This window comes from Plectrocnemia conspersa, unplaced genomic scaffold (assembly GCF_051122295.1).
Source record: "Plectrocnemia conspersa isolate PC_06_02 unplaced genomic scaffold, ASM5112229v1 ptg000010l, whole genome shotgun sequence".
Classification (NCBI taxonomy): Eukaryota; Metazoa; Arthropoda; class Insecta; order Trichoptera; family Polycentropodidae; genus Plectrocnemia; species Plectrocnemia conspersa.
In genome coordinates, this window is record NW_028277174.1 from 5598047 (window position 1) to 5624328 (window position 26282).

The window sequence follows — 26282 nt, forward strand, 5'->3', positions numbered from 1 at the left end:
TATAATACAATACTGTGCACCTTGTTAATAGTTTCTAGTAATATTAGGGCGTTATTTGTAGTAGGTATAATTTATGATACGATCATGTTAAATTCTGCAGCATATTTAATAAAATTAAAATGTTCATTATGACACCAAACTTATATGACTTTATTAAAAAATATTTAGCTTAGTTAAACAAATTGAAATCACTATACAACAAATCATAAATTTTGCAACTAAGGTATCATTTTCAAAAAAAATATATTGCTAAGTGATATAAACATTTCTTTAATTGTATTCTGAATTTAACAATCATAATTGTTTTGTCGGTTCTAGCATGATATAATAATTATGTATTAAGTCTGTTTTAACCACACTTAGCCTCACTTACTTGACGAAATTGATTTAATTAAACAAAACTAATAGGCGGAGCACGCTAATCACTTCAATCGTTTCGCAAGTCCGTTTAATTGGTCTAAAGTTGTTGTTAACACCGACAAATTTCAGTGCTGAATTCTTTTGAACGTTTTCTATACGCTACAGTTGCGTAAAATCTCCTTGCACCACCGACCATCGCTTCCTTTAGTCCATCGTATAAAATCGAAGACGATTTCTTGCATCGGCACACACAGTTCAGTGCTTCATTCAGCGAAGACAACCCATCAATCCAGGATGTTCTCTAAGTTGACCCTCTTGGCAGTATTGGCAGCTGCTGCCAACGCGGTGCCTTTGCTCCACGACCATGCAGTCTCCACCCAGAACATTGAAAGACACGACATAGCTCATCATCACGGACACCACGGACTATACGATGAACACCATGGACTCCAAGGAGGATTATGGAATGGACTCGGACACGGCTATGCTCTCGGATACGGACACCACGATACTTATGTAAGCCAATTAATCCTTCTGAAAGATATGTTTAATCGTGTGCAATTAGAGATTTGCACTAGATATGTTCACTTCCGGATATTCCTCAGCAAAGGCTCATATTTCATGACATCGACACTAATGAATTCAGATAGTATATAATCATAAGTAAGAATTGTATACATACGACATGATTCATGTTAGTATGATCTTTTGTATTACTTAAATCTTACATATTACTACGAATCTAAAGAGGAACTTTTGAAAATATACAGATTCCTAATATATAACTATAACAACCCTTATTACTTACAGGCCGTCCCTAACTACAAATTCGACTATGCAGTCAAGGATCCCCATACCGGAGACAATAAGCAACAATGGGAAGCTAGACACGGAGATCAAGTCAAGGGAGGTTACTCTTTGGTTGAACCTGATGGCTCAGTAAGGACAGTAGAATACGTTGCTGATGACCACAATGGGTAAGTAACTTCCAAATATTCTATATTTGTATTACATAAATGATCATATTTTAACGATATGCATATTTATATAGTTTCAACGCAGCCGTTCACCGTTCCGTGAACGTCCACCCACAACATTACCACGTACAACCACATCATCATCAACATCATCATCATGATCTCCACCACGGCCTGTATTATTAAATAAACGTATGACAATCGAAATAACGGATATGTGATAACCGATTGAATGGCATATTTATGATATTCTTAAGCCTGTATTATTTCTTTTCTTCAATGTAAATATCTTTTGTGTATATAATGTATAATAAATATATTTTTATATTTATAAATATTATTTTATTTTTATTTAATGAGACAGGATCTTGTTGTGTTGTAATAAATTCACTGAGGTCATAACAACGCCACGGATTATTTTATATATATCTCACTGTGACCTTTTATTCTAAATAAGGAATAGGTTTTTAATAGTTCTCGGTCATTTTTTAAGCAGCCTTGATTACAAGGAAGTGTTTTTTGCGATATTCTAGACACGCATGCATAGCTTTTTATAGCAATATTACTTTATTTTATTTTACTACTACAAATAATATTTTCATATAAATATTTTTGGTGTAATAAAAAAATATATTTTTTTAAATAGTTTGATTTTCCATTTAATTTGTGGCAATAATTGTAATTATTCACAATATGTAAATATTTTTAATGTATAACTGACTTATCCAGATGATACTTAAACAAGCGCATATTTATTTTTATGCAATTTATTCAAGTAACGGAGGAATTTGTGAGTAGAAAAAATATTTTAGACCATCCGACGCAAATTCTCAAATTCAAAAATTACACGTTCTTACTTTAAATTGTTTTTAAGTGTGTCTTCAAGTCCTTACGTCGGTGACTACTTAACAAGACCTTTTTTTATTCTTTAATGTACTGGTTGTCTATGTCAGAAGTGATAGTTCTGTAATCAAATTCTGTAGGAAGTTATGGCTTATTTACCTTAAAGAAATAAAAGGAAATTCAACGTCCATTCTAGTCTTTGATCCTTTATACTCAATCTTCAATACGATAGAGCAGTGGTATAGTCGGCAATTAATACCTAAAAGATTTAGGTTCAAATCAGATTGCAATTAACCATTATTACAAAATTTAAATTCCGATCGATCATCACAAATTAACATTTCATATTTTTTTATAATAATACGGTATAAAATCCATACAATTAATTATGATACACGAGCATAATAATGTTGTATATTATAAAAATAGATGTTACATATGTATTTATGTAGATCTACTATCAAAATAATTCAATTTCACTCTAATTTTAACCAGTTGGTGAAAGATTGACCTGAAAGAGTTTGAATCGTATTCTTTCTATCGTGTTAACAAAATCCGAATTTGTAGTAATTATTATAAAATTAAAATTCTCCAAATCTCAAGGATGAATATCATGATGATTTATTTTAATCGAGCTAGATCATACCTTTAAGATTTAAAAAGCTATTTTAGCTCATTATTAAAGAAATTTTAAAATAAAATAGAAATTTCTAATGATTTGGGGCAAAATTTTGACGTCATATATATTTTATCAGTCATGTGTATAACTGCGTAAATAAATTTAGTGAGTTCGTCATTTTAGAATACATAATTCGTGAATTTGTGTAACTGCTTAATAAAGATACTTAGCACCGAGCTTTTGCTGCTGTAAAATTTGGATTAAAAAATCACAGTGTACTTATTTGTAAATACCTTTAATTGACATCCACTCGGATACGCAATATTTGTTTACTTGCTACCAAAAAAAAACATATGATTCTCAGTAAATCAAAATTATGATCCTTTTAACAAATCTTATAGCAAAAATACCGGTACCGATAAATTATATTTGTCAACATCAAAGGAATTCGACCCATATAAAAAAACATTTTCGCTACGTTGGTGTTTTCAATGAATATTTTTTTCATATTATACATGATGTACAGAAACATTTTTTTATGAAAGAAGCACCTGTGCATTTGTAACATATTTGTAACGTTAAGAACAGAGTTTTTATGCCATCTAAATCATCTGTAATTGCATTTTAGAGATGGAGAAGACAATGGGCAAAAAATTATGATATCACGAGTACCGCCTCAGAGTTAGAAATCTATCCTAGGGTAAACCAACATTCATCAATACTTGTACCTGACCGAGAATCAATATGCTTTGTGTGGAACTATACTTCGCTTGACTTCCTACCTGGACTGTCGTTTTAAAGACTACCGCGGTAAATAAAGCCCAGTGCAAATTTGCTCAAAAGAAGAAACTACTACTAAAATTCGTCGGCAATTTATTTATTCATTCGAAAATTACATTATTATAGATATAATAGTTTTTTAATTTAAAGCAGGAATAATAATTAAAAGTTGAAAGAAGAAATTGAAAGCCAATTTCCATAATGAACCCATTTTTATTTTCTTATGAGTTTTAAAATGCACTTTATGAACAGTGAGAAGTGATAAAAACTGGAATGTTCCACGTGAAATAAAGTAAATTAAAAAATACATGACATATTTAATATTTTAATATTATTCGTATGCAATAAGTAATTTAATATTACAAAAAATGTGTACATTTTTATAAAAATAAATTACAAAAATATCGCACAAATAAATAATTAGATATTGTATTAATTGCCATCATTATGGGCATTTTTTAAATTATAATAAAATATTGAATAACTATTTTTAGAAATATTGAGACATTCAGAAAACTCTTATTAAAAGAATATCAATATATAAATTGTGCACAAAATAAAATATTATATGAAATAATACAACAATATTAAGTAACATAACGATTTTTTTTTAGCAAATTAGAGTTTAAGCATATTTATAGAAAATGAATATAATTTTAAATAGTTGGAATAAACTTTTCCGAGCCTTCGCCAATAAGTATCTAATCAATTTATCTTAAATTTTTATGAGGTCACGTCCTCAAAATCGTTCAGCTCCACTTACAGCCGAAAAAGCGAAACTTTCAGATCGACTCTCATTTCGCGTGCGAATGGAGCCTTTTTGCCATACACGTAACATTCAATGTTACATTCCACGCGAACCTTCGAACCATTGTTATGCAACATCTGACTGCACCACCACTCCCCTTTGTGCTCTGTTCTTTTGCATTTTCTCTATAAAAGCACAACAATCAGATCCAAAGATACATTCCACTCAAACATACCTCTCGGAGCAGTCTAAGCGAGAACGGAAAATGTTCGCCAAAGTGAGTATCGATCACAAAACAATCAATCAAAGATCATAGATCGCATTGATAATTTATTGTTTGAATCAGGTAGTAGCAGTATTGGGATTGGTGGCAGCATCGTTAGCCTATCCTTTGGGATATGCAGGCCATGGTCATGCCGTTTCATCTCAGAATGTTCTAAGACACGATGGACCTTCTCACGGATACACAGCTCCTGAATACGGATACGATTTAGGACATGGATACTTTGGACAAGGACATGGACATCAAGCTCATTATTACGATGAATATGTAAGTTAGATTATTTATATAAAATATTAAATACAATTTATTATAAATTATTACAATAAATAGGCTCACCCCGCTTACAAATTCGATTATGGAGTAACCGACCATCATACTGGAGATAGCAAGAGCCAATGGGAATCTAGGGATGGAGATGTAGTCAAGGGACAATATTCTTTGGTTGAACCTGATGGCTCAATCAGGACTGTCCATTACACTGCTGATGATCACAATGGGTATGTTAAATATATTTATTTAAATGTTACACATTTATTAATATTTATTTACTTATTCATAGATTCAACGCAGTTGTGTCCCGCACTCCAAATGCGCATCCAGAATATTACCATCATTAAAATCGACCCTTGGCTCTAATGTATATATGACTTATTGTTTTTTCTCATCATTGTAAATCTAAAAATAAAATTATTTTATTTATAAATATGTATTTTTCTTCATTATTACAACATTGTTTTAAAATTTTCGCTAAACGCGGAATAATCGCGTCCGATTAGCTAAATTGTTCTTATTAGCAATTCACCGAGCAATAAAACGTTCGATTGCTAACATTTTCGTATCGTGAGAAATACGGGCATTGATATTTTATATTTCGCAATGTGTGGCTATATAATAACTTCATGAAACATGAGAGATAATGGAAACTTTGAGAACGTTGTTGTGTTATTGTTATTATGAGCGTTGTGCAAGTATATGGTAAAAATATCGGATTTGAAATATTTTGGCATTGTTATGCTTATTAAGGTGGTCGCGTAAGTTATGGACAATTTTATTGTAATTAAACATGACTTTCGCATGGAGAGGCATTGAATATAAAAAGCGGTGGGATATTGGAAAATTTTACCTTAGCTCTATTTTTACTAATATAAAATGTGAATATAATGAATAATGATTTTTTTAATAAATAATCGATATAATTTGTAGACAGTAAAATTTTGTACTAAATACTTTTTTATTATAATAAATAATCCATATTTTTCATTAAATTAAATATTTTTAACAAACTTGATATTTTACATAAAAAATATGTTTAATACGTTTGAGAACTTTAAAATATCTTTAATCATTAATATATACGAATACCATAATTTTATGTATGTATAATTTTCTACTCTGTAAATCGTATTGCTTTGTATGTGTATTTAATAATACACGTAAACAAAAGAAATATATTTAATTATAATATTAAAAATAAAATTTGAATTTGTTCGATTGATTTCCGACCCCCGGTAATGAATTCTGTTGTTTCGACCAATGAAAAATAAGCATTCAAATATAAAACAAGATGGCCGACATCGGCATGGCAACAGTTTTAAATAATTTTGCTACGCGACAATAATTTTCATTATTTTGTTATGTGTGTTGTTCGATTTTACTGAATATAAATATTCGGATTATAAATTAACTAAGTGTGTTATAACTATAAAATATATATATATACATAATGTGTTTGAGGATTAGAAGAAAACATTGATTAAACAATATAAACAATCATAAAACAATCTTGGTGTTGAAATCTTCAAATTTTGAGTTCCGAGGCCGAAAAGTGAGTTTTTCTTTTACAATACATAAACATTATGATTGCTTCCGATTTAATGCACATATTTGTTGGATTTGCCTGAGTATATTTACTCGAATTGAAAATATATACTTAGTACGTATGAGGATTGAGGTTAATGTCGATCAAGTCATATAAATGCTAATAAAACGTATTTTTTTTATCTATTGATATTTGGGGATACTATCTTTCACGACAATTGCTGAAGAAGTCTGATCATCTTATTGCTCGCTCATGGCTTCTAAAAATAATTAAAAACAATAAAAACCATGTACAATAATTAAAATCTAGACACAATACTTATACAGAGAACTGACAATGATATGACATGATTATTTGGCGAGGATGCAAATATTTAACTTTTAAATTAAGTTTATATTTGTTCTAAAACGTCAGTCATGGGCTCTCGAAATTTTATTTTTACGTTTTTGTACCATATAGTGATAATATTTAGAGTAGTAAGTGAGTTGTTGTATATACCAAGGTATATAAACAAAAAATATTTACCTAGATCGTTCCATTTCGAGCGACGACTAGCTTGTAAATATGTAGTTTCTTAGATGTCATCTATAGACGACATTTTACAATGATTATAAAAATGTGATTGCATACCTAGAATAATCGAAAAGTAAAAATCTAAAAATATTTTTTTATTATAAAGTAACTAAAAAACGATCTTATTACTGATCAATGACTTATAATCGTTCACATTGCACCAACTATAGGTAATAGATTGTGTAGTTACGTTAGTAAGATGTAACAAAATATTTTTTGTTACATCTATAATGTGTAACCGATGCTATTTATTTAATCTTTTAGTAGCGCTAGGATTCGATTCACTGAGTTCTATCAGAAAGTTGTATGTCGCTAAGCATTTCCTTAAACTACGAAAGGATGCTGTTGACAATTAAACGATTCTCGTGGAATTCCAGTTTTGGGTTTCGAAACGTCTCCGAGAATCATGATCGCGTCCTCTTTTGATGCTCATTCGATCCAGAACGTCCGCACTAGCTGACTCGCCAATTTCTGTCGCTGTCCAGCTTCTCAATACGCTGGCATTGCACATTGATCTGTTCTATATCAGCTTTGAGGAGCTAGTCCAGTTCGTATCATTGAATTTAAATATGTTTGTATTATTTTTATCTTACTATTATTATATTTTTTGTGTATTTTAATAATACTATGATTTGTTTTTTGATCTCATAAACTATTAAGTCATAAGTCTTGATTTAATTTAAATATATAAATATGTATAGGTATTGCATACGTGTATGGTACAGTGAATGTGAATTACCAGTTAAAATATATTTTCACTAACTAAACCAGATAAACTGTATAAAGAATTGATTTATAATTTCACTCCTCTGTATCAGTAAAACTGTATTTTTTCACAAACGGATGATCTGGTACGCATCATTCAATAAAGATTCTCTGAATTGTAATGTCACATCGATTGACCAAATAGTGCAATATTAATAATAAATTAAGCTAAACCCAAACCTAATAAAAGTACAAAAACTATAGTAAGATTTAGAACTTTCATTAGGTCCAGATGGATCTGATTAATTCGTTTAGATTAAATTTCGCAATTATCAATTTGCGTTTCATAGACATTTTACATCAGCATATATTTTTACTAGCATCAGTTAATAAATAATAACTACCGGTGATAATGTATTCGGATATGAACTCACTGAAACACCAGTGAAATTAAGCCTTCATTGGTAATACATTCGTACATTCACTATAACATTTACATACTATATAAATTAATCCATAGAATAAAAACGCAAGAAAGCTAATATATTTTTACAAAATATATTGTAAGCTTCACTTTTAATAAAAAAATATTAGTACTATTTTCTAATATTAATAAAATATTAGTAATATTTTTCTGAAAGCAAAGCTGCAAAATGTTTTAAAATAACGCGAACGTTTTTTAAGATAAGGAAGTATTGTCTATGAACTGATTTTGCCGATAAACACTGAAATTCTGCATGTTTTGAAATTATGTGATTTGAGTGAATACGTAATCAACCGCAAAGTTTTTATCCTTTCTGTAAAATTGATAATTATGGAGTTAGCTAATTTAAACTTTTAGTTTTAAAAAGGTTATCGAGCTCAGTTGTAATCACGTTACTAAGAACTTTTATATTCAATATAAAAAACATTCACACGATAAAAAAATATATTTAGTTAAAAACAAAGTAGAATAGAATTCTATAGTTCAGTTGGAATTGTTTTTCTTTAGAACTCGTATTAATTAGAATGTCGAAATTTGTTTCTATAAAAAAAATTGATGCTATGAAGGCTACTTTTAAATGCACTCTATAAATTTATATAAATATACTTTATTGCTTCTTTATTTTTACTATTTCTATACTAAACGTTTACTTGTTATAATACAAATATAATTACCACTTTGAGGTAGCAAAGTCACGATTTGTTGTAAATGTTTCTAGCGCTATTAATAAATTATTGAGTCTTATGTTTAAAACAACAAGGTTTTGTATAAAATTGTTTATTTATTTGTATAAAAAATATAGATTACAAAATCAGTCGTCGAAAAATTAATGATGGTACAATTGATGGCCTGGAGTTTTGCTCACCACAGCGTTGAATCTGAAAAGATAAATAAAAATAAATACAAATATTTCCTAACCCCAATGTAATACAAATTGTGGAAAAATATTTGTTTGTGTTGCATTATTCTTTGCTATTATCTTGCCATTGTTGTGCACTAGCGACTGAATTGACATATAGGCTTTTTTATACATATATCTCACGTTAATCATGGGAATATGTAGCAACCCATATCAAAATTTAACATCACGCACGATTAAGCAAATTGCTTTTCATGCAATTTTAGCAATATATATTTTCACATGCACTAAGATCGATCATTGTGAAATAAGACATACCCATTGTGATCATCGGCGGTGTAATGCACGGTTCTGATCGAACCGTCTGGTTCTACCAAAGAATACTGTCCTTTGACTACGTCTCCGTCTCTAGACTCCCATTGGCTTTTACTATCTCCTGTGTGATGATCTGTGACGTCATAGTCGAACTTGTAAGAGGGGTGAGCCTTAAGCAAAAATAAGAATATAGATAAAAATACATAAAGATGAATGAAAAGAAGCATAATTTTTTTCTTACATATTCATCATGATGGCTATATTGGTCGTAGTGTGCTCCATGGCCTAAAATTGATGGTGAGCCATAGTATCCATGATCATGGTCGTCTTTGCGAATTATAGTTTGAGAGGAAACTGCACCATGTCCATGACCATAAGACGGAGCTAAGTATTCTTGCTCGTATCCACCATAGCTGTTTCCGAAGCCTGAATGTCCTAGTCCATGTCCATGTTGGTAACTGTTGTGGATTGGAGTATCATGGCGAACGATGGACTGAGATGAAACAGCATGACCATAACCACCATGCGCAATTATACCAGCGTTGCAGACTGCCGCAAAAGCGAGAGTTACAAATATCTAAATGGAAAAAATGCATGAATATATTTTTGCTTCATTGCTTCTCTCAGTCTTTTTTACGCGTCCATTTAAAACGGTTATCTGATGTTCTTTTCAAAAAAGCGAAAACTTGTCATAATGTAATAAAATCTTATTTTAGACCGATAGCGGCAACTTTAGCGCAAATTAATAAATGCATGCGAAAATGGCCCGAGTCATAAAATCACTTAAGGGACAAATTTTAACAAAAAATAATGTTAATCATCGGGCGCGGTTGCTTATATATGCTTATCCGTGTCCAATCAGTTCGTTTTGAGCACGGACAGCAGACAGACAAATCTGTGGCTTTTCTCACCACACACGAACGGATTTGTCCGCCAGCTAATGCCTTGGTTATATTTTTTTTATTAAATACATTCAAAATATTCTTTATGAGCTTAAATAGCTCATAATAATCACTAATTCCGGTCTCCTAGACTCGATAGCAACTAAAAAATACTGGTGTATATATAAGACTCGAACTAATGCCTTTCAGGTCAATAGTCAGCGACTTATACCTCTCGACTATTGTGCATTATTTATCTAAATAAATAATGCAGTGTAAAAGCAATTACGTTAAGCGTTGATGTGACATTGAATACGTCAGATTATTTATTACCCATTAAAAATACATTAAAACTATTCTGCCTGATCAATAAACAATAAAATTATATTATAATAATTAAATTAGTCTGTATTTGTATAAACAGAAACATTTTTTATATAAAAACTGTACGTTTTATGGTATTTTTATATTAAAAATTTACACAAAAATTCATACTAATTTTAAAAAAATGTATAAATCTAAATATATAATTAGTTACAATTTTACTTATTTTATATATCAAAATCTATTTTAAAATGATAATAAAAACAATTAATTCCTAATATATTTTTTTAAGAGAAATTAACATTTTTGCTTTGATTAAAAATATACATGTTAATTTATTAATATTTTAAAATAGATTATGCTTTATAAGATATATTAGGTTGTGATTTATTTTAAAATGTTATTAAAATAGTTTTTAATTATTTTGACAAAGCAAAAATATTGAATACCTATTGTAAAAAGATGTCTTTTAATATGAGTGATAATATTTAATATATCTTACAATTAGTACAGTATTATCATGTTATTTGTTTATTTAAAAAAAAAACTCCAAGATTCAAAGTTTTTCATTACATATGAAATATTTATATATATTTATAGAAATACACCAAAACTCAATAAAATATAAATAGTTATTAAATGTATAACAAAATTCAGTTAATACATATTTTTTCTTAACACAATATAGTATAATTACAAAAAATAATAGAAATATCAGGTATTTACAGTTTTTTATTTATAAAATTATACTGTTTTTATGAAATAAATAAACAAAAATTATATTTTTTGTTATAATCGATTTTATCGTTTTTATATCTTGTGTGACGTAATATAATAAGTATTTTCCTAGAGTTTAATTCATTAACATTTTTTTACCACAAAGACTTATTAGTCTGATTAAATTATAATAACAATTTATAGCGTGTATAGTTTTTTTATAAAATAAATTTAAACGTTTTAAAACCGTAATTTAAAAGCAAAATTAAACAATAAATTAGAACTCTACTAAAATTAAAAAATTTGACTTTTTGCCGTTTATATATTATTGCACTATGATATAAAGCATTTAAGAAAAAATACACTTTAAATTAGTTGAATTGATATTAAATTATAAATGTACAAAAAATATATTAACCAAATAATTATGATTCTAATTTTTTCGTTTTAAGTAAATTTCAAAAAAATATTTTATTTAATATCACTAACTATCAAATTATTATTGAACTTTTATCCCTTTTAAAGAAAAACACTTCAAATCAATTTTAAAAAATAGCAAACATGAAATACAAAATTTATTCAAATACTTTTTTTTAATTTTACTTATGAGCTAAAATAATTATTTGTTACATAATTTATTAATGAGGAATTCGAAAACAATTAAAACTAACATGTAAATACCTTTTATGATTTGATAATATTCATATTTTTAAATATTTATTTAGTAAATATTAGTCAAAATTATGTAAATAAAAATATATTTTAAGCAAAATTTACGTATTTAAAATATTTAACCATTCATTTTACTGATTTTTAATAATATTATAAAAGGATTATTTATATATATTTTATGGACAATAAATAAAAATGTAAACACAAATTTTAGTAAGCTTAAGTATATTAAATATTTATGTTTTCTGAATTATTAAAATGCTTACTTTGGCAAACATGTTGAATATTATAATGTTACTTGACTGAACGACGATTCGGAGGGTACTGTTGACTTTAAAAAAAATCCGTCACTTTTATAGTGGATGGTCTCAAAATTTACCAAACAATGGGTGAAGGTAATGATTGCTTAACTAAACAAAGCGCCTCGGACATTTAACCAGGAATGCCACGTTCACCTTACCGAATTGTCGAACGTGAATTTTCACGTCATTCCACGTAATTGATCTTAAGATTGGGCTTACAAAATTGTTGAATTATGGCCTGATACCGTTTAACCACGGGGATTAATGAAAAATGACAACCAGTCAATATCTGACGTTGATATAATATTTATTAATGCCGATCTGTGTGTCAGTACATATCGATTATGTAATAAGTATTTAATGTATTAAAAATGTATATTATTTATATTTTATTGATAAAGAACAACTTATATTTAGAGCAATGCGTTTTATAAATCAATGTCAATATACAAAAAACGTTGAAGAGTTCATTGCATATTGTTCTTTTTATAACATGTTTTTTTTTTGTATATATTAATTTCACTTTCAATGCTAAGTTCACAAGCAGACCTTGCCTCTTATAATCACGTTCTCATCTGCATAACAATAATTTTGTAATTTGTATTGCAAAAATCGTGTCGGCTTATGAGAACGTTAGCATAATGACGAAACTGTATCAAATCTATGATCTTTTTGTATTATAATAGATCTAGTTCACATTATAATATTATTGCTTAAATGTGTATTCTCACGATGGGGGATGCACGAAAAGTTTCATATAAATTATACATTTATTGTTACTGTATATTTAAATATAAAATCATAGATTTTTAATATGCGATTATTATCCTGAATAATTGATATTTTTGTATATTCGAATTCTTTGTCTAATTGTGTAACTAGATGTCTTCTATTATTACACAAAATCATGACTCGGCCATAACAGATAAATGAGCGATCGATAAACGATATAATCGGACTAGTGTCGACATGGTCCTATTGCGTAAATTTAGGGCAAGATTCCAAAAAGATTTCGTGTCTTAGGAATCGTACATTGAAAATGTAGCAGGATTAAAATTTAAATGCTAATCTGTTTCTTGTGAAATAAAAGTTAAATATATATATATATTTTTATGATTTTTATTTATAAATATTACATTAATTAAATATGTACATTTAATCATTGATAGACAGAAAAGCGAAGAATAGATTTGATGAACTTAAAAATAAATACAACAATAATTAAACGAACACTACATTAATGTAATGATTAGATTCGTTGAGGTCCGAGTTCGATTGATCCTAATATTTTTAATGGAGATGGGCATGTTGTTGTTGTTGTTGTGCGTGAGAGTTGGATACAACGGCGTTGAATCTAAACAGTAAAATTTAAATATTAGATGTTTTGTAAAGTATGTTTAAGTAATGTATGTTTGAGATAATTACCCGGTGTGTTCATCAGCAGAGTATTGGACAGTTCTGACTGAACCGTCTGGTTCGACAAGGGAATAATGTCCCTGTACGTGATCTCCATCTCTGGTCTCAGATTGACTCTTTTGGTCACCAGTATGGGGGTCAGATACGCTGTATTCGAATTTGTAAGCTGGATGGGCCTGCAATGAATTCAAAAAAAACTTAACAACGATTGCTTTGATAAAATACTAAGTCTTATGATTAATTATAAAACACTAAAAGTGAAACGAATTCAGTGTGTTCTTTGTTCTAGGTAATAATTTAGATGTAAAATTCACGACAAAAACATCAATACTATAAAATTATAACGACATATTAAATTTATTTTTGTATGATTTTTTTGTTTAAATAAATATTTTTATAGCCATATTTAGCAACAATTAGAATATTATTAATAATAATATATCACTAAGATTATTTATTTTAATCGAAAAATATCTATATGTACGTCATTTAGATTACACTAATAATAACATGCTTAACCACAAAGTTCCTGGTTTTTATACAAAATTATTAGCTAGTTTAAATAAAATCTGGTGTAAGCATTTACTACAAATAACTGCTTAGTATTAATTTTTAGTATTGACATTTATAATATATATTTGTGATTAGTTTTTTTTTATAATCCATATTTTTTGGATAAGTGTAGCAACATTTATGTCAATTGCTTTATTATGATTATTTAATTTAATCAAATAATATTTATAAAATATTTCCAATGAGTATTTTTTTTATTTATAGTAGTAGATTACACTGTTAACATATTTTACCACGAACTCCCTGATTTATATATAAAATTAGGCGTATTGTAGTAAAATTTGGTTTAAAAGTCGCTGCTAAAAACTTAACAATATTATTTTATAATAGTGGCATATATAAATTATTTGTCCCTATATTTTAGTTAAATGGATTATTTCATTGTGATCAATTTATTTAATTAAAATGCTAATTATTATATATCTTAATGAAAAAATTATGCGATTTTGATATAAATATGGTATGTTTCACCACAAAATTTCACGCTGGGTTCAAACTATGTTATCTTAGTACTTATTGTTTGCTAATTTCATATGCTTTAATTTATCTCATATTTGCACAGGAAATGTAGAATAAATAATAGATAATATTATTACGTTTTTACAATTTTTTTATAAACTTATGTATCAATATCATGTTTTTCTAATATTCCTAGTTAATTTCTTTCAAGCTGTTTTAAACATTTATCCTTATACTAAAAAAGTTCTTATTAGCGAATTTAATTTAATTTTTAGTAATCACGCCTTAAAACTATGGTATCGATATTATTTTTTTTAGTATTTATAGTTTTTTTATCTATGGCTAAAAATATTTTAAATTGTCTTATTATTGTACTAAAAATGTAATAAATTATTAATAGATGATATTATTATTTTCTGAGAATTATTATTTTTAAACTCAAGTATCGATAATATTTTAATATAGTATTTATATTATTTTATCTTTAATTTAAAATGTTTCACACTATATAATGCTTGCACCAAAAATGATTAAAATTATTCTTAGAAGATTTTTACAAAACTCTCATTTAAAACTATTACACACAAATATGCGAAATTATTATTAGACAATTTTTTTTATTTCTTAAAAATTACATTTTGACACCATGGCATCGATATTGTGTATAAGTAGTATTTTAATTTTTTTGCAATCTATGGTTAAATATGTTTAAAATAAGCTTCTTTTTGTACAAAAAATGAGCAAAATTAAAATCAGACAATATAGCTAAAGTATGGAACTCATATTTTGATATTATGACATTCTAAAATAGATTTATTGCTTTTTACTGTCTACAAGATGTTTTAAATCATCTTATCCTTGTAACAAAAATGTTAAAAATATAAATAAATAATGTTATAGATTTTCCAGGAGATTTTTAAGCTAAAATTGCAATATTATATTATGCTATTATTTATATTTTTCAATCTACGGTTTTAGAATTATTATATGAATTAATGCTTGCATAAAAAAAATGCGAAATTATCTCATTTTAAGCTACCGTATCGATATTATATTATGTATTATAATATTTTTGCTATCTACGATTTGAGATACTTTAAATAAACTTATTTTTGAAGCAAAAATGTGTGCAATTATTATTAGACAATTTTATTTATTTCTTAGTTATTTGCAATTTATGACTTTAAATAATTTTATTTTTCTACCAAAAATGTGCAAAATTATTATCAGTTAATATTTTTCAAGTTTGAAACTAAAATCATCTTTTAATAAATTATTAGTAGATATTTTTTTAAGTCTTATTATCAAGATAAAGTATCAATACTAGGTGTATACTATTATGATAAAAATACGGTGTTTATATTTATACATTTAATGCTTTAAAAATTATTTTTTAGACAATGTTATTATTTTCTTAAAACTTTCAATTTCAAATATGTTATATACAGTATTCTACAGCTTAAGATGTTTTAAATCATCTTATCCTCGTATTAAAAATGTAAGAAATTATTAATAGATAATGCAATTATTTTCTTAGAACTTAGAATTTTTATAGTAAAATAATAATATGATAATACTCTCGTGTATTATAATAAAATATTAATATCATAATAATTTTATTTTTGTTATAAAAAATATGCAAAATTATTAAACAATGTTATTATTGTCTTAAAAATCACCTATTGAAAATAAGGTATCGATATTATGACTGGTAATGTGGTACTACAATTTAAGTCAAGGTTGCCATTTGAGATTTAAGAAAAATTATCATAATCCTTTCTTTACATCAATGCTCTCCAAATATTCTCTCTACAAAAAATATGCTAGTTGTATTTATATTATTAATCTTTCTTATGATATTTTAAAACATATATTGTTAAATCATAAATTAAATATTTAAATAATAATCTATAAAATCGTTATATTGATTTTTTTATAAAAATAATCTATATATTTAAAATATTGATGGCCTTAAATATAAATTTAATAATATTCAGGTAAGTTACTGTGTAGTTTATTGTAATTCATTAAAGTGTTTTAGTCGTATCTTCTGTTTAAATTGTCCATTAAATTTCAGTGACAATTAAGTATGTAAGATTTATATAATATTTTTATTTAAGGTCATTAATATTTCTGATGAAATTATTACTTACAAATATCGATCTGCGCGACTTATTCTATTGTAATTATGAAAAATTCTTACGTATGGTTCTGGAGCAGCTACTTTGACTACTGGTGCTACTTTGATGGCGTGAGCGATGACTGGAGTTTGGTGTTGGTAAATTGGAGCCTGATGTTGGTAAATTGGAGCTTGGTGTTGGTAAATTGGAGCCTGGTGTTGCGAGATGTGTTGCAATGGAGAGATTTGGTGAATAGCTGGAGCGATTTGGTGGGCTGAACCCAGGTGTTGGATCTGGTTAGAGTGACTCAGATAGCTGTGGGAAGAAGCTGGAGCAGATATTATAGGACCAGCGGCAACCTTGACGGCCAAGTGAGCTGGAGCAGCATAAGCGATAGAGGCGTGTTGGGGTTGGGAATGGGTGACGATGCTCTGAGATGAGACGGCCTGTCCATGTCCATGTGGTGAAGACAGATATTGAGCATTGGCCACTGCCAAAGCGGCAACAACGGTGAAGATCTAAAAGCATTGATAAACAAAAAAAAACTAATAATCTACATAAACAATCAAACGAGTATTCACATTGTGAAATACACGACCTTTGACTATATTACTTTTTCGTGATGTTTTCCGAAATAACAAATTAAGATTATATTGTTATGATCAATCATTAATCAAAGTTATTGTGTTAATAAATGTGATGCATCACACTTATAAATAATAATAAAAGTTTTATACTAATTTTTAATGAATTAATTAAAAAAATACTTTACTGATTTGGACGCTAGATGGCAATGAAGCTTAATTATATAATAAAATAAATTAATATTAATTATAAACAGTAAATTTTATTGTATTTATTATTAATAATATTATTTTTATACGTTTAAAAAATTTTTTATTCACAACGGGCGTTAGCGGCGTGTATGTAACAATACACAAACAAATTTTTATAAATTATAATTAACAAATAGGTACTCAATAAATTTACTCAAGCTTAAACATTTTTAATTAAGTTTATAAAATATTATATAATATCGCAAATTTTTAATATTCACTATTAAATATTTTTGCTTAAAAATACAATACAAATGTTTATCAAGTTGATGGGCATGAAAATGTAATAAATAATATTTTCAGTAAGTTATAAATTACAATACAATACAATTTTTTAGTGACAAAATAATTCATATTTAAATCATGAATTTGATAATTAAAATCCATATCCATAAGATTGTTAAAATTAGTATTGATTCTGTATATGTTCATTAATTATAAATATAATAATTCTGATTCAAATTGATATCATTGTATCATATTTGCTTACATGTACATATTTTATATTACCTTTGCAATCATTCTTGGTCCTTTGTCCCTTTTGGTGCTATGCTATGTTGCTGCAGATCGACTGTGATCATGACGAAAAATTGATCTCTTTTTATAGTCTACAGCTTATCAGACAAAATTTGGGCTGGTCGTCAAGTAACAGTTAATTAGCCTAGGGCCCTTTTCAAACCTACAATAATTACATAATGCCACTTGAGTAGCGCCATTGTGAAAAACAGGCACTATTGGGCCTAGTATTGTGCTTTCAAAACTTTGATTTATTATGTTTTTTATTTATTAATTTACAGATTTTCAAATGTAAAAATAAATTGAAAGCTATCGGATACGAATTATTGATATATTGTTATTAACAAATTTTATTATGAGTCTATAAATATTTTATAAAAGTTTGAACATCGTAAAGTACATGCGTTTTCTTGTGCGTAGTATGCGTATACATTTGTCAATATGTCGAAGGTGTCGAAACTTTGATATACCTTTGAGTTTTTTTGCTCTACAATTATTTTAGATATAGTATTTGGAGCAATGTCGCAACAGTTCAAACTTTATTGAGTAATGAAGGGTTTACTCAATCGGACCTTAGGTTTTTTTATATATGCAACACAATAATGAAAAACATGCTTATTTTCAATGAGAATTTTATTTTTATCATTTTTTTTGTATGTTTTCTTATAGATGAGTATTACATAGTAATTATAAAAGTACACAATATATACAGTTTATAATTCTTGAATCTAGCGAATTTTCGCACACCGTTCCATTGCAAAAGCGTCATCATCGATTGTGTTCAAGTCGAGGTAGAGATAGAAACATCATAGGACATAAAAATATAAAATAAAAAACGAAAATAAATAATGAAGGGAGATGAATGGCGATGATGCTCGTTTGTGCCAATGAAACTTTGTGATGTACTCCTATGGGCCAGATTCGTCAAGATCATTATTTCCTACGATGAAGTATATCGTTCCGAGTCTTGATAGGCGTTGAGTTTGTTGTTCGTCACCGGAACGAGCGATGGGATTTTTTAATTAATAAATAGGGCGATCGTTTGACTTGATTTAATGGTATCCATGGTACAATGGGGCGTGAGCAACGTGAGCAATTGGGGCATGGGCGACCACAGCCTTTACGACTGGAGCTGGGTGGGCAGCGTGTCCAGACTTGGATACTACTGCGTTGAATCTGTAATTATTAAAATTATTATTACACAAGGTTTCTGGCACACTAGTGCGTCGATGTCTTTTGCGAATAATTATTAATTTACCCATTGTGGTCATCGGCGGTGTAGTCTACGGTTCTGATGGTGCCATCGGCTTCAACCAAGGAGTATTGTCCCTTGACTACATCTCCGTCTCTAGCTTCCCATTGGCTCTTTTGGTCTCCGGTATGGTGGTCAGTGACTCCATAGTTGAATTCGTATTTAGGGTGGGCCTGTAATTTATTTATATTGATTTAAATCAATCCTTAAAAGCTTTATTTTACGCTTTAGATTTTTACTTACATATACTTCAACTGGGGCATGAGCCTTGATGATGGCTGGAGCAGCATAATGAGCTGGGGCGGCATAATGAGCTGGAGCATAAGCTGGGGCGTGAGATACTACGGCGGCATGAGCTGTTAAATATATACATCTATGAATCGAATGTGTTACATATATTTACATAACCGGTGTGAGGCATGCTATTATGCAGCGTAATCGTAAACCAGATGAAAGTAAAAGTAAAGCGGTTTCATTAGCCGGCGGCCGTGCAGCATCTCAATGCTTGATCATGACCGTGAAATGATCGAAAGTGAATGGCATAGAACTACTGACACACTTGTGAGGGCGATGATACGAGAAAGTGTAACGAGATGTGTTTATTTATTATATAATAGTTTTAAATAAAAATAAAATGAATAAAATCAATATATTTATATATAATATATGTATATATATATATAATATTATTTCACTATATAATTTCAAATACTAAATTGACCTATTTTTTCTGTATTAATGAAATTAAATATTAATTCATTTTAAAAATATTATTTAATATCTTATTTATAAAAATAAAATAAGATAAATTTTTGAGAAATATTTAAAATAAATATTCTTTGCAAATTTATTGTATTATTATTTGCAACATTTTATTAATATCGCGAACATTCTAGTTACATTTTTATTTAACCTAATACTGGGCTACTTATATTTATAAGACCCCAGTAGCCCAGTACTCTCAAAATTTGCATCATTTATGGTATATTTATTGTATTTTGATACAATTTTTTAGGGTTAATTTCACAGCTTTTAATTAAATATATGTAAAGCAAAATTATAATTTTATCTAAATATTAATCAAAATTTATTTTTTATTAATTTTTAAATATTTTTAATCGAATATGACCTATTTAGTTTAAGGTACTATTCATTAAAAATTGTATTTTGTGATATATATTTTTAATTATACCAAAATATATAACATGCTTTTAAGAATCGGGCTACTTTTAAATGCGCTATTGCTCTAAATATAACATTTTTATTATCTAATATAATAATTTTATTTAGATCGAAAATAAAGCCTATGATTTAGTTTTAAATGCGCCATATACTATATTAAGCGATCTTATAATAAAATAATATGTGATGTATAGTATTAGAAACAATGTTACCTAATAACTTTATTTGGACCAAAATTAGCAATGTTATGTGATACTCATTTATTTAAATTTTATTTACCAAGTGGGGCAGCATATCCATGAGCTAAAGCGGGAGCAGCATATCCATGAGAATAGGCGGGGGCGGCATATCCGTGAGAATAAGCTGGGGCGGCATATCCATGGGCAAGAGCTGGAGCATATCCATATCCATGGCTAAGGGCTGGTGCGGCAATGATGCCAGCTTGGGATACGGCCAATACGGCGCTCAAGCAAAGGATCTGAATGAATAATATAATAAATAAATAGTTATATAAGTATTAATAATATTTTTCAGCACTTCATCCAGAACGGCCACTATCACTCATGTTATTTTGCACAACACACAACAAGGGTTCTGGATTCCTCTCACCTGGCTGATCATGGTTACTGTTTCTAAGTCACTTGCACTTGCTCTTGTCAGACTATTGTCCACCACTGGTGCTTTACTGATATGTTCAGCGCTCGCATGGCCTTTTATATAACTCGGACAGTCTCCGTCATCTAGCCCTCGCCTTGCCACCTCCAATAGGATATGCGACACAATGCAAGCGTACAATTCTAGTTCAGCGAAAAGGATCTCTATATCATAGATATACGTTCAACTTCGATAGATCCGTTCCACGATATTCGTGTCCTGGATTACTTCCCCAAACTAGAAAAATGTCTAATCGAAGAGCACGTTTTAGATAAATTTTCTCATAGACTTAAAACGTGTCTAAGATAAATAAATGGTAATTAATAACTGCACCTTATAGTATATTCTTGAAGCAATGTCAATAAAATATTATATCATTTTAAATTTTAAAGAATATAAATCACTACTTAAATTAACCTTTACATATAAAAATAATAAACATTATATTAGATATCTATGAAATTATGTTCTAAATTAACATTTTTTAATTTACAATAACTTTATATAAATATAAATATCCCCTTATAAATTAAAAATTAAATATTAAGTAATCGCGAATGCTGTTTTTTTACTTTAAGTTTTAACAGTAAGTCATGCTTTTGGTGTTGTTAACTTAAATCTGTGTTGATGCACATCTTGACTCCATATTCCAGTATTAAAAAAATACGATTTTTACCAAGTAAACAATTTGTAAGAAATAGTAATTTGAATGATTTTTTTTTTAAGTGGCAATTACGTCCATTAAAAACATTTGTAAAGTGGTATGTGGTTTATTAAATCAATGTAAATGTCAAATATGCTTTAAAAAAAATCGAACAGAAAATTCCAAGATGTGGGATACCATAAAAGATAGATGATGACGTTCTTGTTATAGAAATGGAAGCAAATCTTATTTAAACTATCCATCAGCTAGCTGAGAAACTAAGCCATTCTTGTAGATAATGTGTATATGTTCATACCCTAAGAGCTTCTAGATTTTGTAGCTGAGTCACTTTTTTTCGATCAATTCATAACCGGAGATGAGAAATGTGTGTTGTAGGACATTAATCGTCGTAGAAGACAATTGTTAAAGAAGCCAGGGCTCACTGTAAAAAATGTATTTTGTGTATATGGATTATAAAGGACTGTGCATTAAAAAACTCTTAAGCCTGGCCAAGCAATAATCAAGTAAAAATGTTTAGTTTTGATAAAATCAATGAGCTTGGCTAGAAGGTGTTATCTTATCCATATTTTTATCCAGACCGTGCTCCTTCCGGCTACCATTTATTTTAATCGATAAAACACTTCATGTGGCAAAAAATATCTAAAATGCAGATAATGTAAAAATGGGGCTAGTGCAGGGGTCGGCAATCTGCGGCTCGCGAGCCGCATGCGGCTCTTTTGACGTCAAGCTGCGGCTCTCCAGTTCCATGCGCAAATATTAATAAATATTTTATTTTCAAAACTCATAAAAAAGATTATACTGCAAAAAAAACTTTAAACATGATAAAAACACTCAACAGAGAACAGTGAGAATATATTATTTTAGTAAAGTAAACTTTAAAAAAAATATGCTGATCGATTAATTAAAGATAATAACTATGCATATCAGTTATATTTAGAATATCACACATAAAAAATATATTGCTTTTAATTTATTATATTAAAAGTCATTGTGTACTTATTTATTTTTTAAAGATACTTGTGTTTTAATTTAATACAATTTTAAACGCTTGAGTTTTTTAAATTCGATATTTTTTGCTTATGTGCTTTTAATCTATTAAAACAGTTTCTTCAAACCTTGACTGTACTAAATCCGGAGCGATTTTATACGATTTTTACCTTTTTTACTATAACCATGATAGTCCTTGAGCTAATCGATATCCGCATTTTATCCAAAACTAAAAGCTTGGATTACAACCAATTATCCTTCTATTACTTATTTTTTTATCGATACGAAGCAAACATTAATGTTTGTTTTGTAACACAAAAAAATACTTAAAGCACATAAAATATGTATTAAAATACTGTGCGAATTATATTTGATTTCACACGTTAAATATTTAATTAACTAATAAAAGCTCTGTTCAATTCCTCAATAAAATTAGATTTTATTCAAAAATATTTTACATAATTTGAGTCGCGTTAAATATGCATTGTTTGCTCCGAAATCTTTTTTTAGTGTGTTAAGTGACCTTCATACAAATAATATATAATTAAAAAACATAAAAAATACCTCTACGTACTGTATTGATCGACTGATATAAATTAAGCAATTTCTAAATTACATCCAAGGATGCTTAAGTCTAATGTATCCGGCATAAAATAATAACACAAGATACATATTATCACGGGTCATTATCGAACAATGAAAAAATGCGTACATTTTATTAAGTCGAGCTTTGCATTGTAAAAACACTTACTATGTAACGTTAAATATAAATAATTGCTAGGCAATGAATCATATCATAGCTACACCCATTCTTACCTTGCAAATCGCTGTTTGTCCTAATGAACGTTTATTAGCGCGGAATGTTCTTGAAATGTGACAGACGAAACATTTTATGTCGTCGTCACGATCATATATAAATATGCATATCAATAATTCATCGGCCATCTCAGACGAAAGCTCGTGTGTGAGAATTTTCTTAAAGTGATATTTAACATTCATGAGAGACAGACGATATCGCTTTCGCCTGTTCTATATTTATTTGCGGTCGATATATTTTGTGTTTTGATTTTCAGTCGATGTGCAATAATAAGTAAAAGGTGCAACTGTAAGCATACGGGTTTTGCAATGTGTATTTTTTCGATATTATATGCGTTATGGTAAAACGGTAAATGTATCGTGGGCATACAAGGAAAACTGGATAAATGAAAAATGTACATTAAAATATATTTTATACAGCATTATATATATGGAATTTTAACTCAAAGCTTATATAGCGAATTAATATATTATCATAAGAATTTGTCGAAAACTAGTATTGACAATTAAACCATACGCATAAAAAATAATATTCCGAAGTCATATGCTTAAATTAGTATTTTAAATATAATATATCTAAATAATATTTATTTATTTATTAATTTATTTAGCTTAATAGCTAATTTTTACATCAAACAACTTTAAGTATATAAACATATATAAAAAATATATAAAAAATACACAACAGAAAATTAAAATATACACTAATAAGACTTAATATTATAATTTATTTCTATATGTACGAAGGTGTTTTTTAATTCCATTTAGGAAACCCGTTATATTTTTGCTTTTTCGGATTATTCTTGGAACACTATTATACAAATCAAAACCTCCGTACATAACTCCCCTAGCCGTACTCGTTTTCTTATACTTATCTATCTTTAAATTTTCTCTATTTCTAGTATTATATTTATGTACATCTCTATTTCTTATTAAATACTTATTAAAATATTCTGGTAACATATTATTTTCTAACTTATATATAAATACTAAAACATTCATACTCAATATTTCTTGAACATTCAACCATTCTAATCTATCAATCATACTTTTACAACTGGTTAATCTATTTTTATTTAAGATTACTCTCATTGCCCTATTTTGTAATTTTTGCAACATTTGTTTGCTTAATTTATTTAACATATTTAATATTGTTGCACAATAATTAAAATGGGGCAATATTATCCTATTGTAATTTTTTTTTTTGTATTTATACTTAATATATTTCTTATTCTAGATAATAAACCTATTTTTCTACTAATTTTTCTTAATATGTAATTACAATGTTCTTTAAAATTTAATTTTGTATCAACAATTACTCCTAAATATTTTATACTATCCACTATTTCTATACTAGAGTTATTTATTACTATTTTGATATTATTATCTAACACATTTTTATAATTATTAAGCATACATTTAGTTTTATTCTCATTTAATTTAAGTACATTATTCTTTAACCATATTTCTAATATACTTAATTCATTATTTAAATTATTTACAATTTCTTTAATATTATCACTTATGCAATACATTAATGTGTCATCCGCAAATAGATGAATTTTACACTTTTTCACGTTATTAACTATATCATTAATATACAATACAAATAACAATGGTCCCAATTTAGACCCTTGTGGTACTCCATATGACACTAATTTCTTTTCAGAATATACATTATTTATTTTAACTTTTTGTTTTCTTTTATGTAAACCATCTTAAAACTACATCACTTATACCTATATTCTCCAATTTCTTTAACATTATTTTTCTGTCTATTGTTTCGAAGGCTCTCTTGAAATCCAAGAAAACTGCTCCAAACAATATGCTTTTAAACAATTTGTATACAAGATATAAACTCATACAAAACCCCAAAAAATATAGAATGATCAACTGATTTTTATTTATCGCTTCAATATACATATTGTTTAATTATAAAAAATACTAACATTCAGAAAACAAACCATTATTCATTAGAAGAGCTGATTGATTCTGTCATTTGACTAAAAATTAAATATAAATATATTTACAGGAGTAACTGTGTAAAGAAATGTATATAGAAAATCGCTATAATTATAATAATTACCGTCAACATTTGTGGGAAATATAATTATATTATTGACAATCAATTTGTGTAATATTTACATTTATAAAATTAACTTTTAAATTTTTTGGTACACTATGTATCGTTTTATTAAAAAAAATATGTTCAGAAAAAAGTTTATTTACACTTTAATGTATTTATACTGAGTTTCTGTAAGGATTTTAATTTTTTCGATTATAATTATATTGTTAATATTTTTATACGTTTTATTGTGCTTTAATATTTTTTTGTACATTTAAAATTTTTTTGGAATTTTTAATATATATAATATAGTTAAAATATATTTTTCATTGCTTTTTCTATAATTTATCTAAATTATAAAAAAATTCAACACAGGTATTAAAAGCTAAATTACATACATAATTATGAAATAATGTTTCTTCATATCAGTATATATTATTATAACCCTTAAATTGAAATAATGTATCGGAATATTCATAAA

The 26282-nt window shown here is 27.7% G+C and overlaps 3 protein-coding genes across 3 annotated transcripts; 2 read left to right on the forward strand and 1 right to left on the reverse strand.

The window, feature by feature from the left end:
* Positions 1-654: 654 nt before the first annotated feature.
* Positions 655-1523, forward strand: LOC148230441 (uncharacterized). The gene is made up of 3 exons (XM_088195669.1): positions 655-876; positions 1171-1337; positions 1412-1523. Exons 1-3 carry the CDS (start codon positions 655-657, stop codon positions 1521-1523), a joined length of 501 nt encoding a protein of 166 aa, XP_088051795.1.
* Positions 1524-4549: 3026 nt separating this feature from the next.
* On the forward strand, positions 4550-5313 carry LOC148230442 (uncharacterized). Its single transcript, XM_088194575.1, has 4 exons — positions 4550-4604; positions 4674-4877; positions 4941-5107; positions 5170-5313. The coding sequence occupies exons 1-4, from the start codon at positions 4593-4595 to the stop codon at positions 5225-5227; spliced, it is 441 nt and encodes a 146-aa protein (XP_088050701.1). The 5' UTR covers positions 4550-4592; the 3' UTR covers positions 5228-5313.
* Positions 5314-8970: 3657 nt separating this feature from the next.
* On the reverse strand, positions 8971-21302 carry LOC148230443 (uncharacterized). The gene is made up of 13 exons (XM_088195671.1): positions 21225-21302; positions 20895-21093; positions 19677-19789; positions 19440-19606; positions 19270-19357; positions 16913-17347; positions 13687-13853; positions 13588-13615; positions 12829-12836; positions 12226-12283; positions 9607-9942; positions 9369-9535; positions 8971-9069 (listed from the first exon to the last, which is right to left on the reverse strand). Exons 1-13 carry the CDS (start codon positions 21234-21236, stop codon positions 9018-9020), a joined length of 1830 nt encoding a protein of 609 aa, XP_088051797.1. The 5' UTR covers positions 21237-21302; the 3' UTR covers positions 8971-9017.
* Positions 21303-26282: the final 4980 nt, after the last annotated feature.